This window comes from Eschrichtius robustus, chromosome 1 (genome assembly GCF_028021215.1).
Source record: "Eschrichtius robustus isolate mEscRob2 chromosome 1, mEscRob2.pri, whole genome shotgun sequence".
In the NCBI taxonomy this organism is placed as follows: domain Eukaryota; kingdom Metazoa; phylum Chordata; class Mammalia; order Artiodactyla; family Eschrichtiidae; genus Eschrichtius; species Eschrichtius robustus.
In genome coordinates this window covers 123402947-123418794 of record NC_090824.1, presented here as the reverse complement: position 1 = coordinate 123418794, position 15848 = coordinate 123402947, and the positions used below count along the sequence as shown (strand labels likewise).

General features: G+C 33.6%; 1 protein-coding gene across 2 annotated transcripts in view; it reads left to right on the top strand.

Annotated features, from left to right (window-relative positions):
• The window catches only part of VPS13C (vacuolar protein sorting 13 homolog C), a 182085-nt gene that overhangs the window by 151385 nt on the left and 14852 nt on the right, over nucleotides 1-15848 (top strand). For both annotated transcript variants that reach the window (XM_068552869.1, XM_068552859.1), the window contains exons 66-76: nucleotides 3916-4057; nucleotides 5094-5234; nucleotides 6026-6107; nucleotides 6219-6288; nucleotides 6920-7031; nucleotides 7150-7263; nucleotides 9219-9358; nucleotides 11316-11397; nucleotides 12369-12482; nucleotides 14130-14205; nucleotides 14619-14782. In XM_068552869.1, coding sequence (XP_068408970.1) covers nucleotides 3916-4057; nucleotides 5094-5234; nucleotides 6026-6107; nucleotides 6219-6288; nucleotides 6920-7031; nucleotides 7150-7263; nucleotides 9219-9358; nucleotides 11316-11397; nucleotides 12369-12482; nucleotides 14130-14205; nucleotides 14619-14782 — 1237 coding nt within the window. The remainder of the gene's footprint in view (nucleotides 1-3915; nucleotides 4058-5093; nucleotides 5235-6025; nucleotides 6108-6218; nucleotides 6289-6919; nucleotides 7032-7149; nucleotides 7264-9218; nucleotides 9359-11315; nucleotides 11398-12368; nucleotides 12483-14129; nucleotides 14206-14618; nucleotides 14783-15848) is intronic.

Genomic DNA, 15848 nt, shown 5'->3' with positions numbered 1-15848 from the left:
TTGATATTTAGGTCATCCATTTTGAGGAGTTGTTTGTGAAATATGTAAGCTCTTTGTCTAGATTCACTTTTTTGGCATGTGAATGTCCAGTTCTATTATCATTTGTTGAAAAGACTGTTCTTTCTCCTCTGAATTGCTTTTGCTCCTTTTCAAAAATCAGTTGACTGTTTGTTTGTGTCTGTTACTGGGCTCTCAGTTCTGTTCCCTTGATCTGTTTGTCTGTTCTTTCATCAATATCACACTGTCTTGATTTTTCTAGTTTTATAGTAATCTTGAAGTCAGGTAGTGTCAGTCCTTCAACTTTTTTCTTCTCCTTTCATATTGTGTTGGCTATTCTGAGTCTTTGCCTTTCCATATAAACTTTAGAATCAGTTTGTCAACATCCACAAAATAATAGGCTGGAATTTTGATTGGGATTGCATTGAATCTATAGATCAACTTGGGAAGAACTGATATCTTGACAATACTGAATCTTCATATCCATGTACATGGATATTTTGATTTATTTAGATCTTTGATCTCTTTCATCAGACTCCTGTGGTTTTTCCTCATGTAGATCTTATACAGATTTGTTAGATTTTATTATACCTACGTATTTCATTTCTTTGGTACTAATGTAAACATTATCGTGTTTTTAATTTCACGTTCCAATTGTTTATTGCTAGTATATAAGAAAGTATTTGACATTTTTATGTTAACCTTGTATCTTGAAACTTACTAGTTGCGGGAGTTTTTTGGTTAATTCTCTGGGATTTTCTACATAGACATTTGTGTCATCTAAGAACAAAGTCATCAGTTCTTTATGTCTTTCTTCTCAATCTGTGTACCTTTTATTTCACTTTCTTGTCTTATTACATTATCTAGGATTTCCTATACAGTGTTAACTAGGACTGGTGGGAGTGGACATCCTTGCTTTCTTCCTGATCTTAGCGAGAAAATATCTAGTTTCTCACTGTTAGGTATGGTGTTAACTGTAGGTATTTTGTAGATGTTCTTTATCAAGTTGAAGAAGTTCCCCTCTCGTCCTAGTTTGTGGAAGCTTTATCATGTTGAATTTATATAATTTATAGTAGGTAGTTTATTCATTACCTTCATTGACTGGTGTCCCTTAAGCACGTTATGTAGTGAGGACATTGTTAACACTATCATGACTATTATCAACAAGTTATGTAAATTAATGCATTATGGAGTTATGTTTTATCTTTATGCAAACATTCTCCAATCAGGGATCCACAAAGTATGGCCTAAGAGCCAAATCTAGTCTGCCGCGTGTTTTTGTATAGCCCTTGATCTAATAGTGATTTTTTAACATTTTTAAATGATTGAAAAATCAAAAGATCAATAATATTTTGTAACACATGAAAAGTATATGAAATTCAGAGTTTGTTGCCTATAAGTAAAGTTTTATTAGAAAACAGCCTTGCTTATTCTTTTGCATGTCTGTGACTGCTTTTGTACTGCTGCTCGGTGCATAACAAATGACAGTGATGTAGTTATAACTTGAGAATGTTTGAGTGCCACACATGTAGGTCTACTGCAACTTTTATTTATTTTTTATTTTTAATTCATACTCATCACGTCAAAATAAGAAAAGTGGACTTTGAATGTCTCTCCTATAGGACACAGTTATCAAATGAAATGGCAAAGCATTATTTTATTATGTAATGACACTGTGTGTAGTTAAAGAATATAATATATATTGACATTTGCAAACTAGGTATGCATCAGAATATATCCAACTCACAGGAAAGCAACGGCCAGAAAAATTAGAAAATTTAAGACAAAATATCTCATCACAGAAGAATTTCTTTATAAGATTAAAAAAACAAAACAAAAATGAAGCCGCAACCAAAGTTAGTTTCGGAGTGACCCATTTGTTAAGCCATGCAGAGAAAACCTTTTACCTATGGTGGATTAATTGAATCGTGTCTGATTGTAGCAGCTAAAGAAATGTGTCCAGAGCATATAAACTTAGGAGCATTAGCCTTTTGGTGAGAACAGTTGCTTGAAGAATTGAGGACATTTGGAGCAACATCAGTAGTTAATTAGAAAACAGGCAAATAATTTTGAGTGGTTTTCCTTGGCTCTTCATGAGTGAATAGATGTTACCAATACGCTCAGTTGCATATTTGAGAAGCCAGTACTGAGTTTGAAAGTGAATGAAGAGTTAGCCTCTATAAATAGTCAACATAGAACAATACAGGTGAGAATATTTTTAAACAAGTTGAAGTAATACTAATTCAGTACATGAAGTGGAATCTTCGAAGATATATTACAACTTATGATGAGAAAATAATGTGTGAAGCACAAGAAGACACAGTTGGACAAATTCACAAAGCTTGTGAAAATGTAGTGTTGAATGTGTATAGTTTCATGATGTTGTTTGTCAGCAGGTACTTTGTAGAAAATATTTGAATTGATCATTTGTTATCAAACCAGTAGTGCCCAATAAGGAACTTCATTCGCTCTTGTGGACTTAACCATCATTAGTTCAGCGAATTTTTGTCAGAACTAGAAGCCGAATGTCCTTACTTAACACACAGCAATTCGACTGTGTAACGGTAATACTTTTCATTGTACTTTTTTTGAGTTCCTGGTCAAGATTAAAATTTTTCTAAATGAAAAGAACCACCCTCAGCCACTATTATTGAACACTGAATGGCTTTGGAAGTTAGCTTTTGCTGCAGAATTGATAGCAAATTCAACCTAAAAGCAGAGAGTAAAACAGCAAAGTCATTTTGATGACGACTAACATTTGAATCGCAAATAGTGTTAGTCTATTTTATATATTTCCTCTGCTGTCCAAAGTTAAAACAAGAAGTGAGGTCTCCAATCCCACACAAGTTTGGAGTTGGTGGATATATTCTATGACCTACAACTATAGTTCCAACAACATGTTTTCCAACCCCAGTGCAAGTACAAAGAAAATTTCCACATTTCAAAATTCATTTAACTATTAATGAAAGAGCTTCTACCTAACCTTCAATCGGAAGTGATTGATTTGTAATGTATTGACATGCTAAAAGGCAACAATCAAGAGAAGAATCTAATAGGCTAGGAAACAGAATTTAAAATTAGATCTAGAATTTTTCTAATATAGAATAGAATTTTACAAATGTATTATAAGCAATACATATGCTTAGTTAAACTAATATTCTCTTAGATTGAGATCAGTATTTGACAGTATCTCTCTGCGCGAAAGGACATTTTTAAAGATGCTCATTACAGACCAGCATTAACAGATGAACATTTGCAATAGAATTTGATAATAGGGAACACTAACTTTGAGCCCTAATTAAGTGAAAAGTTGTCACCCCCACAAAAGAAGTGTAAAAAAATTTTTTTGTAACTATGTATGGTAATGGATGTTAACTGTTACTGTGGTGATAGTTTTACAGTATATACAAATATCAAATCATTATGTTGTACATCTGAAACTAAATAATGTTATATGTCAACTATATCTCAATAAAAAGGAAGGGAGGAAGGGAGGGAGAAAGTGTTTTTCTCACTAATAGACTTGTTTTTAAAAATTGTACCCGATTGTTATTTTTACATTTTGAATTTCATCAATTAAAAAATGTGTGGAAGTGTTTTTTCTCTCTTGTTATTTAAGTACCTACATAATAACTTTGATTTTGTCTCAGCTCACAAAGCCTAAAATATCCCCATATGAAAAAAGTTTGCTAGTCCCTTAGCTCATTGATGTCAACGTGTGATAGAAAAAGATTTTCCCCTGCCTCTTTTCCTTATGCACTATTATAACACAGATATATTTTGGTATTTAAAAAAAATCTCATGTATAAATGTGATTTTCATAGGTGGTTGACAGTTGCAACAATTTGGAGTTGAATGACAATTCCACAACCTAAATATGTATTTCATTTAATTAATTTTCTTTGTGAATTATTTTAGTTCTGGTGTTGTTTGGGAGATGAAACCAAAACAGAAATGGAAGCCATTTAGTCAAAAGCAGATAATTTTATTGGAAAAGTCCTATAAGAAATATCTAGAATCAAGAGACCTTGGCTGGATGAAACTAGATGATAATTTTGAGGTATACCAAAATTGTTTTGTTTCTTATATATGTATTTTGTTGCTTCTGGTGGTAGTAAATAAAATTTCACTATCCACATAAAATTGTGTATGCAGAAACTAATGTATTTGTAGGACTGGCATGACTAATAAAATTTATTAGTACATTTTAAATTAAAATACATTGTTGAATCATATAGTATGAAACATTATCTAAATATGTTTCTTATCTGCATTTTTATAATTTCTTCTATTTGCAAAGCAGATAGTTTCATGTAACTTGTTTTTAGGAAGATTATGGAGAAATTAAGATTACTTATTGAAAGTTTTCCTATTCTGAATGATACCAATATATATTGCTAAATAAAGGCTGTGCAAAATTGTATACATCAGTGATGAAAACCCTATAGAAAACTTGCTCAATTAAATTCATTAAATGTGAATGATTGTAGGACATGAGTAGATGTCCACAAATAGATGTGTACTCTACATAGGCCCCTACACTGTTGAAACTGAAAGTCACTTTTGCTCCAAGAAGACACCAGAAGCTTGACTGCAGGTTCAGTCATACAATTTGGGTTACTCTTTGTCTTTAATGGTTGAGTTTGCATTGTCACCAGATATGCTCCCCAACCGCGGCCCCACCCCTGTAAGTGTTGGTCATGCTCAAATGAAAAAACACTCTACAACTAGTGTCAGACGTAAATAAGCTATTAACTATTCCTTGTTTAACTTTGTTAAAACAAAGTTTAAGTGTTATCTAGAATTATCCATTACAATTGAGGTTTTTAAAATTTAAAAAGCATGGCTTATTTTCTTTAAGTATAATTTATATAGTTGAAAAGTTCTCCAATTGTTTTCTTGTTTTCCTATAACCTTGGTAGAAAAGTGATGATTCTGCTTCCAGTATCTCAACTGTAGATCATCTTAAGGTAGATCTTTTGATGAGACCAAGAGATTAAGATATTTTTCCTTTTCAGTTTGTGAGTGAGTGGATATTTACAATGGGCTTCACTTCTCATACCAGTTTATCACAAACACATGTACTTTGTTTCCAGGTAAATTTTGGCAAAGACCCAATGGAAATGCGCCTCCCTGTTCGGTGCCCTATAAAGCGAGATTTTTTATCAGGAATTCAGGTTGAATTTAAGCAGTCTCCTCACCAAAGAAGTTTAAGGGCCAGATTGTATTGGCTTCAGGTAACATTATCATCCTATTCAGTAGATATATCTAATCAGTTTGGGAATCTTGGGTCTGAATTTTTTTTTTTTAACAAGATTTTATCATGCATCATAATTGGTATCTTTCTTTTTGTTTATGTGTTTATTGTCCTTCTTCCACATATCCTGTAGATTCACCATCCAAGGCTAAATGACCGTTGAGACTTTAATTTGACCAGTTAGCCTGCCAGAGTGTTTTCTTACACTGAAATTGTTATTTTTAATATTCCTTTGTATTTGTCATGGGATCCCAAAATCGGATTTTCTTTTGTCCTTCTATATGGGAATGAGCAGGGCTTTATTGGAGGCTGTTTTTGTCTGCTTGTTTGCTTGCTGCCTTCCTCTCTCTCTCCATCTCTTGCTTTTAACTACCGATTACTACTATTTAGGACGTTTTTATTTTTTTCTTAATACCTAACCTCTAATTTCATACCTGGTCTCTACTTACATTCTTATTTAAATAATAGATAGATGAAATCTCACATGATCCATAGATACAAATATTTCCATTAATGGTGTTCATGCTGCACAATTTTAATGCAATTATGAGGATGTTTATATATTCCTTTATGTAAAAGCTTGCCCTTGGTGAGATTTATAAGAATTTTAGATTTAAAGTGAAACTTTTAATAGCAGCACATATACATACAGATACTTATTTATGATGTAATTAGTGACATCGTCTATAATATTGTCTCTGAAACAAAAGTTTAAATTTAAATTATTTCAAGTCCTGCTGAATCAGTTTTCTTTCTTTTTTTTTTTGTCAGGTTGATAGTCAGTTACCAGGTACAGTGTTCCCTGTTGTATTTCATCCTGTGGCCCCTCCAAAATCTATTGCTTTGGATTCAGGTAAAAAAAAATTGAATTGAGATATACCCTATATATAAAAGTTGAGTAGACATTATTTTGACCTACTGTAAAGCTTGATTGCCTTTTTCCTGTTTTCTTTCTTCCTTTTAGAGCCCAAGCCTTTCATTGATGTGAGTGTCATCACAAGATTTAATGAGTACAGTAAAGTCTTACAGTTCAAGTAAGTGAAGATTCCCTTATTTATCTAAAGGAACTTAAAATGAGAATCTACTTTGAAAATAAATTTTACTCTTTTGAAAGTGACTTCTATATAAAAATTATTATCCACCTGAACATATCAATCTACTTTTGGTCAAGTGATTTTCTATATTGAAACTTATTTTAATAATATATATTTTAAAGTAAAATTCCTTCAACCACTTTCTCTCCTTTGTAACTTCTATTAGAATATAAAATAGTCAGTGAAATATAAATGATAAGTGTGTTTGTGAGGTGTGTTCTTTAAAGTAATTCCTGTGGACTTTAAAAGTTAAGTAATACGTGCTACATCATCTTTGCTTTTGTCTCTTCTATAACATGATAAATATGGAATTTGGGACTTTAAATGCTAAGTGTTAATACAGCAGTATTACCTCTAGTGAAACCTTCACTATAATGAAAAAAAAAAATTCTCAGTCTAAGTAGACTTTGATCTTATTAACATAACACTTTTTTTAGAGATCAAGGAACAAGATCTCGCTGTGGTTTTTGGCCAAAATCAAAGTGTTAACATGGAAAATTACAAGGTTTGATAGAAAGCCTTTTTCATCTTTAAAGAAACCTTTTCCACTTAAAAATTTTTTTTTCCTTAGGTATTTTATGGTTCTCATTCAGGAAATGGCCTTAAAAGTTGATCAGGGGTTTCTAGGAGCTATTACTGCACTGTTTACCCCAACAGCTGACCCTGAAGCCGAAAGAAAATGGGTAATAATTTTTATTTCTTGGGAAAATTTTAAAGTAAAAAAATTAAATCAACCATTATTTGCACTAATTGTAGTAGGAAAAAAAATTAAAATAGAAATTCTTGATTAATTTTTTTCAGACAGAGTTAATCCAGGAAGACTCTGATGCTATAAACACAGAATTAGTGGAGACCTCAGTGACTGATACGTCCATTCTTAGTTTCTTTGAACATTTCCATATTTCTCCTATTAAGGTTTGTTATAATTACTATTTTGAAAATTTGACAGTATTGTAGAACTTTTAAAGGATCTGTGTACAAATGTGGGTTTTAATTTCTTGCACCAAGTATTTGGTGGGAATTTTGTTTGATTAATTGAAATAATTAAGACAGTTCTCTGACATATGTACAACCATAATTCCCACAGAGAAACCACCAGAGCATGCTTTCTAGTCTTGAATTAATAACCCCTTTCTTCAAGGAAAAAGCTGACAAAAGCATTTCTTAATTAAGCGAAGAAGTGCTCACCAATGTTTAATGTTTTGGTTGCACTTTGTAACTACTGTCACTGTCTGAATAGAAAGCTATAATGGGTTTCCTAACCAGAATGTGAAAACACTGAAGTAAGTATTATACTGTTGATGTGGTGTTTTTCACCCTTCCAAAATTTGATTGTAACTAAGAAAGTGGGAAATTGGGTACCTTTCACTTGCCTGATTTTGTACTTTATGAACCCATTTCCTTATCTCCTTTTGTTACTCTTTTTAGCTTTTATAGGGGAAGGTGACTGCTTAGAGAATTCACAAATGCTGTCAACCATGAAGCTCTAAACTTGTGTAATGGGCCAGATTTACAATTAAGTAACTCTTTTAAAATACTGATGATCCTTTACAGTCTCCAAAACTGTTTATAGCACATTATTTTTAGTTGCATTCACCAGTCCATTCAGCTAAATGAATAGATTTATAAAATGCAATTATTATTTTAAATTGATACATTAGTTTGGTGTTATCAGACATATCCATAGTGTTAGGTTTAAAATTGATATTGTTTTATGTGGTATTATGCATAACTTCTTTTCCATTATATAATGAAAATCAGTTCTTTATGAGATTGAGCAGTACCTTCAACAAATTATTTACTGAAGGCCTGCTATCAAAGTTGCTGTGGAAGGTGTAAAATGACTTTATGGAGTTTATAATCTAGGGGGTATTAAAGATTGATGATTTACCTATACGTATTTTTAGGCGCACTGGGAATTGTGCCATGAAGTTGAATAATTAAGATCATGAACCATGGTCATTTTCTTATTCCGTGGTGACTTTGCCCTGGAAAAAGCTGTATCTCTTTTCACCTAAGATTACCTTTCCTGGATCCCAGCAATCTGTGACTCTGAAGATGGGCAAAAGTCCACATCAGAGAAAAAAACTCAACAACCAGGCTTTCTTGGCTTTACCCTAAGTCCCCTCTGTTGAGCTCTCTGTTGATGAGGGAAAATGCCTAGAGAATGGCAGAATGAGAAGGGAGAGTTATCTGCTTTACTTACACATGTTGAATTACCTTACGCCTGTGTCTTCTGGTACTGTTGCCTTCTGGCACTGTTGCACTAATGATGATGCAGCGCAAAGTAGAAGAAGCTAAATGGGAATGTGAAAATCTCATGGTTAAGTACTGAGTTGAAGGGTCTGTGGAAGCTGAAAAACTTATTACTCTTTAAAAAATTTGTTTAGAACTTGCTAATTGTTGCCATAATTGTCATGTTCTTGTTACTTGTTATTATTGTATGATTATACCACAGTTGTTATTGTTAGTTGTTACCATAAGTTGTTTATCTTATTGGATTACAATAAATGATTGGCCATTATTTCAAGTGTTAGACTACTTGTGGGCCAGTTGACACACTTTTCTCCTTAAAATGATGATGCTATTTTTGCAAAGTGTTTTGGTCTCCTCCATATAAACACAATGGTATTTATAGGCTTTGAATAAAATTATAGTTCAATTTTTGGGACAGACTGATTTGTATTTTATCAAAAGGTAAATATGAGAATCAGAGCTGTTCAGTGTAATTTACTGAATAACAAATAGTAGTTTTCTTTAGGACTCTAATTGAAAGATACAACATTTGTTTGTATCTGGACGATCTGGCTTCTATGTATGTAAATATTTTTGTTTTTAGTTTCATTTATTGAACATTATTTTTCTTTTAGTTGCACTTGAGCTTGTCTTTGGGTTCTGGCGATGAAGGGTCAGACCAAGAAAACCAGGAAATGATTCCAATTCATTCTGTCAATCTGCTGTTGAAAAGCATAGGTGCTACTCTGACTGATGTGGATGACCTTATATTCAAGTAAGAGTTATGTTAAAGTGTATTGGGGAGGTTTTTGTATCAGGATGATGTTTCTGGATATTAATTCTCTCCATTTGTGCTAGAATGTTAGCTTATAAAAATGATAATTCTTACTACTTACTCTTTTTATTTATTTATTTATTTATTTATTTATTTATGGCTGTGTTGGGTCTTCGTTTCTGTGCGAGGGCTTTCTCTAGTTGCGGCAAGCGGGGGCCACTCTTCATCGCGGTGCGCGGGCCTCTCACTGTCGCGGCCTCTCTTGTTGCGGAGCACAGGCTCCAGACGCGCAGGCTCAGTAATTGTGGCTCACGGACCTAGTCGCTCCGCGGCATGTGGGATCTTCCCAGACCAGGGCCCAAACCCGTGTCCCCTGCACTGGCAGGGAGATTCTCAACCACTGCGCCACCAGGGAAACCCCTCTTACTACTTACTGTTGAATAATTTGGTCCCTTTCTAATTAAGCCCTTTAGGTATACTTATTTTACTCATAAAGATAAGGTAAAGAGTCTGATATCTTCTGCAGTTATCAGTATCTAGATAATACATGAATATAGTATAAACATTGAATTAGTTTAGTAGTATATTATAAATTGACCATGTTTTAAAAGGAATTATATTTAGAAATATATAGCAACAGGATTAGATTTCAGTATAATTATATGGCAAAGTATAGATAATAGCTCCTTGCTACATTTAATATAAGAATATTTGTGTGTGCCAGACACATATAAATTCAATGAATGTTTATTGAATTGAATATTCAACAGTGGTACTGGAGAAAAAAATTCATTAATATTATTTTCACCTCACTTGTACACTATCAAATTTCATAGGAACTGAAGGCTTAAACATAAAATTCAAATAGAAAAACAAAGACTAAGGAAAAATAGAAGTTAATCGCTATCAAATCTCTGAATAAAAGGAAACCTTTCTATGTTTAAAAGCAATGGAAAAAATCCCAATGGAAAAATGCAAAATTGATTTGACTACATAAAAATTAAACTCTTACAACAAAATCAATGAAAACACTTAAAAAACAAAGGACTGGAAAAATATGATGACAAATATAACAAAAGATAATAATCTTAATTTTTAACCTAAAAGTTCCAATGCCATAGGTGCCAGAGGACAATGTTAGATAATTCACAAAAGGGAAGACACAGTGGCTAATAGATATTAGAAATGGTTAGCTTTATTATTTATCAAAGAATATATGCAAATTAAAACAAGTTATTAAAGCTTTCAAAATATGAGAAATCCTAGTACTAGAGAGGGGTGGATCTAAGAAATGGGCACTTTTTTTTTTTTTTTTTTTTTTTTTACTCTTTGTATCAGTGGAAAGGGATCTATTCAAGAGCCTTAAATGTTTTTGTAGTCTTTCACTCATTAATTATTTTGGGCGGGAATTTGGTCCAAAAAATAATCTTGAAATGCAACCAAAGTTATATTCAAGATACACATAGCAACATTAATTATTATGTCAAAATTTTAAAATGTCTGACCGTGGAAGAATCGTTTGTTGTGACACGTTCACATATTGGAATGCTATGCATTATTAAAAATGGTTACATAGAATTTTGAAAACACAGAAGAATATTTATCCACAATGCTGAGTGTAAAAATGCATACAGAGTGTTTTAATATTTTTCAGTTGCACAGAAAAGAAAGAATTCAAAGTGGAAAATGAGAAGAAGAAAAAACTTTTAAAAAAATCCACTGTGTGGGGGGATTATGGTCAACTTTTTTAAACCTTTTTACTCTTTATGTGTTTATGAAAGATTTGCATGAGAATGCACTATTTTTATAGTAGTTTTGTTATCCTAATATTTAAGATCGCAAACAAATTATATGTACAAACCTAATTGTGAATTAGCAATGATTATCATTGAAATTTTAAGTCTCTTTTTTTTTTTCAAAAAATAATCTTAGTACTTTTGACACTTTCTCCTCCCAGACTTGCTTATTATGAAATTCGATATCAGTTTTACAACAGAGATCAACTCATGTGGAGTGTTGTTAGACATTACAGTGAACAGGTAATTTCCTATCATAGTAACTCATAAGGAATATACTTCATAAAATATCAAAACAAAACATTTGTATGTGATTGTACAGTGTGTGATGTTTACCTAATTTACTGCAGTTCTCAATCTCATTACTTAGTAGTTTTCTTGAATGATTAATTTCTGTTTCTTTAGTTTTTCCCCACCCCCGTATAAACTTTTTTTAAAAGTTTCCCTTAGTGTTTTTTCCCTTTGCAATTGTACATTTACCACTTTGGGAAAGAATAGTAACTTAGGAGTCAATACATTTTATTCCTTCAATGACTATAGTTTCTAAGCATAGTCTAGTAGAATTGCGAGGAAGCCAGGTTCCTCCCTTTGCCTGTTTCTCCATGGTTCGAGTTCTATGCACAGACATAGTAGTTGTTTTGGGGCACTAGGGTTCCATTGCTATACTGTGGAACTCCAGGGTGACATTCCTCTTTCCTTCCTCTGCTGGCAGGTCCTTTCTCTTATGGTGTATAGACGTTATGTTTTTTACATGTTCAAATAAGGATATTTTTTCTTTTTTTTTTGTTTTTGTTTTTAACCCATCTAGTTCATAGAAATAGTGATAAGAACAAAAGTAAGTACCAGTTATTGAAATATATATTCATGTAATATGCATACTCAGCCATGCAAGGTCAGTATAATAGACCTCCCATTTTATAGATGAAAAGAGGAAGGCCTATAGAGACTAAGTGACTTGTCCAAGGTTACATAACTGCCAAATGGCAGACTTTACCTCAAACCTTAGTTCTGTCCAACTTGAAAGACCCATGTAAAAGTACTAACATAATGCCTGGCACATAGTGAAAGATGAATTAATGGTCATAATGGTGGTTATTCTGCAGCACTTTCCTTTAACAAACTTAACTTAGTCAGTATCCCACTTTCTTACTGCATCATGATGTTGTTCCTTACAATAGTTGCAAAGGACTTCATTTATTTTTTTTTCCCTGTAGTTCTTGAAACAGATGTATGTCCTTGTATTGGGCTTAGATGTGCTTGGAAACCCATTTGGATTAATTAGAGGTCTGTCAGAAGGATTTGAAGCTTTATTCTATGAACCCTTCCAGGTATTGATCTTTTTTTTTTTTTTTAAACATCTTTATTGGAGTATAATTGCTTTACAGTGGTGTGTCAGTTTCTGCTTTATAACAAAGTGAATCAGTTATACATATACATATGTTCCCATATCTCTTCCCTCTTGCATCTCCCTCCCTCCCACCCTCCCTATCCCACCCCTCTAGGTGGTCACAAAGCACCGAGCTGATCTCCCTGTGCTATGCGGTTGCTTCCCACTAGCTATCTATTTTACATTTGGTAATGTATATATGTCCATGCCACTCTCTTACTTTGTCACAGCTTACCCTTTCCCCTCCCCATATCCTCAAGTCCATTCTCTAGCAGGTCTGTGTCTTTATTCCCGTCTTGCCACTAGGTTCTTCATGACTTTTTTTTTTTTTCCCTTAGATTCCATATATATGTGTTAGCATACTGTATTTCTTTTTCTCTTTCTGACTTCACTCTGTATGACAGACTCTAACTCCATCCACCTCACTACAAATAACTCAATTTCGTTTCTTTTTATGGCTGAGTAATATTCCATGGTATATATGTGCCACATCTTCTTTATCCATTCATCCGATGATGGACACTTAGGTTGCTTCCATGTCCTGGCTATTGTAAATAGAGCTGCAATGAACATTTTGGTACATGACTCTTTTTGAATTATGGTTTTCTCAGGGTATATGCCCAGTAGTGGGATTGCTGGGTCGTGTGGTAGTTCTATTTTTAGTTTTTTAAGGAACCTCCATACTGTTCTCCATAGTGGCTGTATCAATTTACATTCCCACCAGCAGTGCAAGAGTGTTCCCTTTTCTCCACACCCTCTCCAGCATTTATTGTTTCTAGATTTTTTGATGATGGCCATTCTGATCTTTTATTTATTTTAAGTGTAGTATAGAAAAATGGATGTTCTATTTTTTGTGACAAGTAATTTGTATTTTAATTGTATCTGGGGACTGAATAATGTTCAAATAACAAATATATCAATTTTATATATTTTTTTAAATTACTAGAGATTACATTAAAAGATTGTTTTAGAATTAATTGAGCACTTCTAGTGTCTGGAAGACATCCCCACATTTTCTAGTATTTAATGTAGTTGTAAGGAAGAGTGCCTAGGTAGTTTGAGACCCATTTCAAGGCTGTTTCACCACTATGGAAAGGACTAATGGGGCATTAAAAGCTGACTTTGTTTCATAGTCAAGCTTTCCTCTAACCTGTTCTCCTCCATTTAAAGGACCCAGGAGCCTAGTGTGGTGAGGGTTTTAGAAGGACAAAGCAAAGAGAATAAATGGGGAGAACAAGAGAGCCAAAACTGTGCGGGCTCTTAGTCTTGTTGTCAGTGTGGCTTGCTTTAGCAGTCAGATGGCACTTGGTCCTGGGAGGCCAACTTCAGATTGTGACTGAAGCCAGTGATTTACTCCTCTCCAATTTTTGTCATCTTAAAGGGCTTGCTGAGATCATGTGGGTTGAAAGTATCTTCAACCACAATAGGTATTCCATCAGTATTTGGGTTAGAAGGTGAAAACTGTCACCACACTGTTTATGTATCTTTACAGATTCTGTATCTTCATGGAAACCCTGCAATACTAGATTCAAAGTCTTAAACTTGTTTAAATTTTAAGTAGCAGACTTTTTTTTTTTTTTCCTGCCAGGGTGCTGTTCAAGGCCCTGAAGAATTTGCTGAGGGGTTAGTAATTGGAGTAAGAAGTCTCTTTGGACACACAGTAGGTATGTATCACATATTTGTGTGTGTGTGCGTGTGTGTGTGTGCGTGTATATACGTATTTTTAATTATAGTTATAAAATGCATTGTTTATGAAAAACAAATGATTATGTTTAATAAAAGAGGGATTAGTTTTATAATAATCCTTTTAAAAGATGTGCTCCCTTGTTCTTAAGTGGAAAATAATTTAACACTGACCTGCTGAGTTTTTTTTAATATGTCTTTGTTGTGTTGAATCAATGTACTTTAAATAGTTTTATTCCTCTTCTTGGTAAGTGGGAAATGGAAAAAATAAATGCATTTTTGTATATGAGACAGAATTGTAAGCACCTGTTAGTTTAAAGCAGCCGCATGCTGTAAATTGTGGTAATGCTCTTTAAAGAAACAGTGTGACTTACTTCTCTTGACCTTTTGATAGGTGGTGCAGCAGGAGTGGTATCTCGAATCACTGGTTCTGTTGGAAAAGGTTTGGCAGCAATTACAATGGACAAAGAATATCAGCAAAAAAGAAGAGAAGAGATGGGTCGGCAGCCTAAAGATTTTGGTGACAGCCTGGCCAGAGGGGGAAAAGGCTTCTTGCGTGTAAGTCTCCTGCTGAATCTTCAGGAAATGCTTACTTTTATATACACTTTAGAATATGTACTGGTTGTTTGGCACTTGGAATACTGCTTGTGAGTAAAGGTCTGTCAGAGTAGCAGTAGTGATAAATTGTGGACTTTCTGTTTCCTTTTTTGTTCTCCTTCCCTTTATCACCATCAGATCTACCCCCCAATTCCTGGACTTAGTTTGGCACTCGGCTGGAGTGAAAACTGTAATGATGGCAGGTTAGCACTAGCGGGGAGGGGGCAGGTAGAGCGGAGGAATGTGGCGGTAACTGGAGGGGGGAGGAATTCTTCAGGTCATCGTCAGTCGACCGTTTCTATGGAAGGGAGGCATACATGCTACAGGTTATAAACCAGGAACTACCTTTCTCTACTTTTTAGGTACAGGTATTATAAATTATATACGAATACTGTTTAATTATACAGGTAATATATGACTGTCCCCCTTATAGGTAATAATAAGAACTTATGAGTTCTTTTTTTAAACGAGTAATGGAAACATAGGTAAGGCTATGAAGTACTCTTTGATTACCCCTCACCTCTTCTGAGAGGTATCTAATCTTTTCAATATAGTATATATCCTTCAGTTCCTTTTCTGTGTGTTTATATAATATGCAGGTATTTTTAGTTGCTACTGTTACTTGACAGTTATTTAAAGAATGTACAAACATTATTTTTTAAATTTTGGAAATAATTCAGGAGACTGTAACTGCTGTTTGTGCCAGTGATTTGTAATGTTTTGTGTATTGTCTCCTCTAAAGTGCTTTGCTTGTCAGGATATTTGCTATCCTTCAGAGGTCCCTTCATTTTCAGTTTTCCATACTTTCACTAGATTGTAGAGTAACCTCATTAGAACTTATAATTAGATGTATGATTTTCTCAGCTTACTCATTTACTGATATGGAAGAAAACTGAGACTTAAAGAGATTGTATCAACTGCTGATTGGTGTCAGAGTCAGATGTAGAAAATTTTCACCTGCTTTACTCCTCTGTCTATTTTAAAGTTCTACAAAGTGCTCCGTTTAAAATTTGCTATGATGTAATAT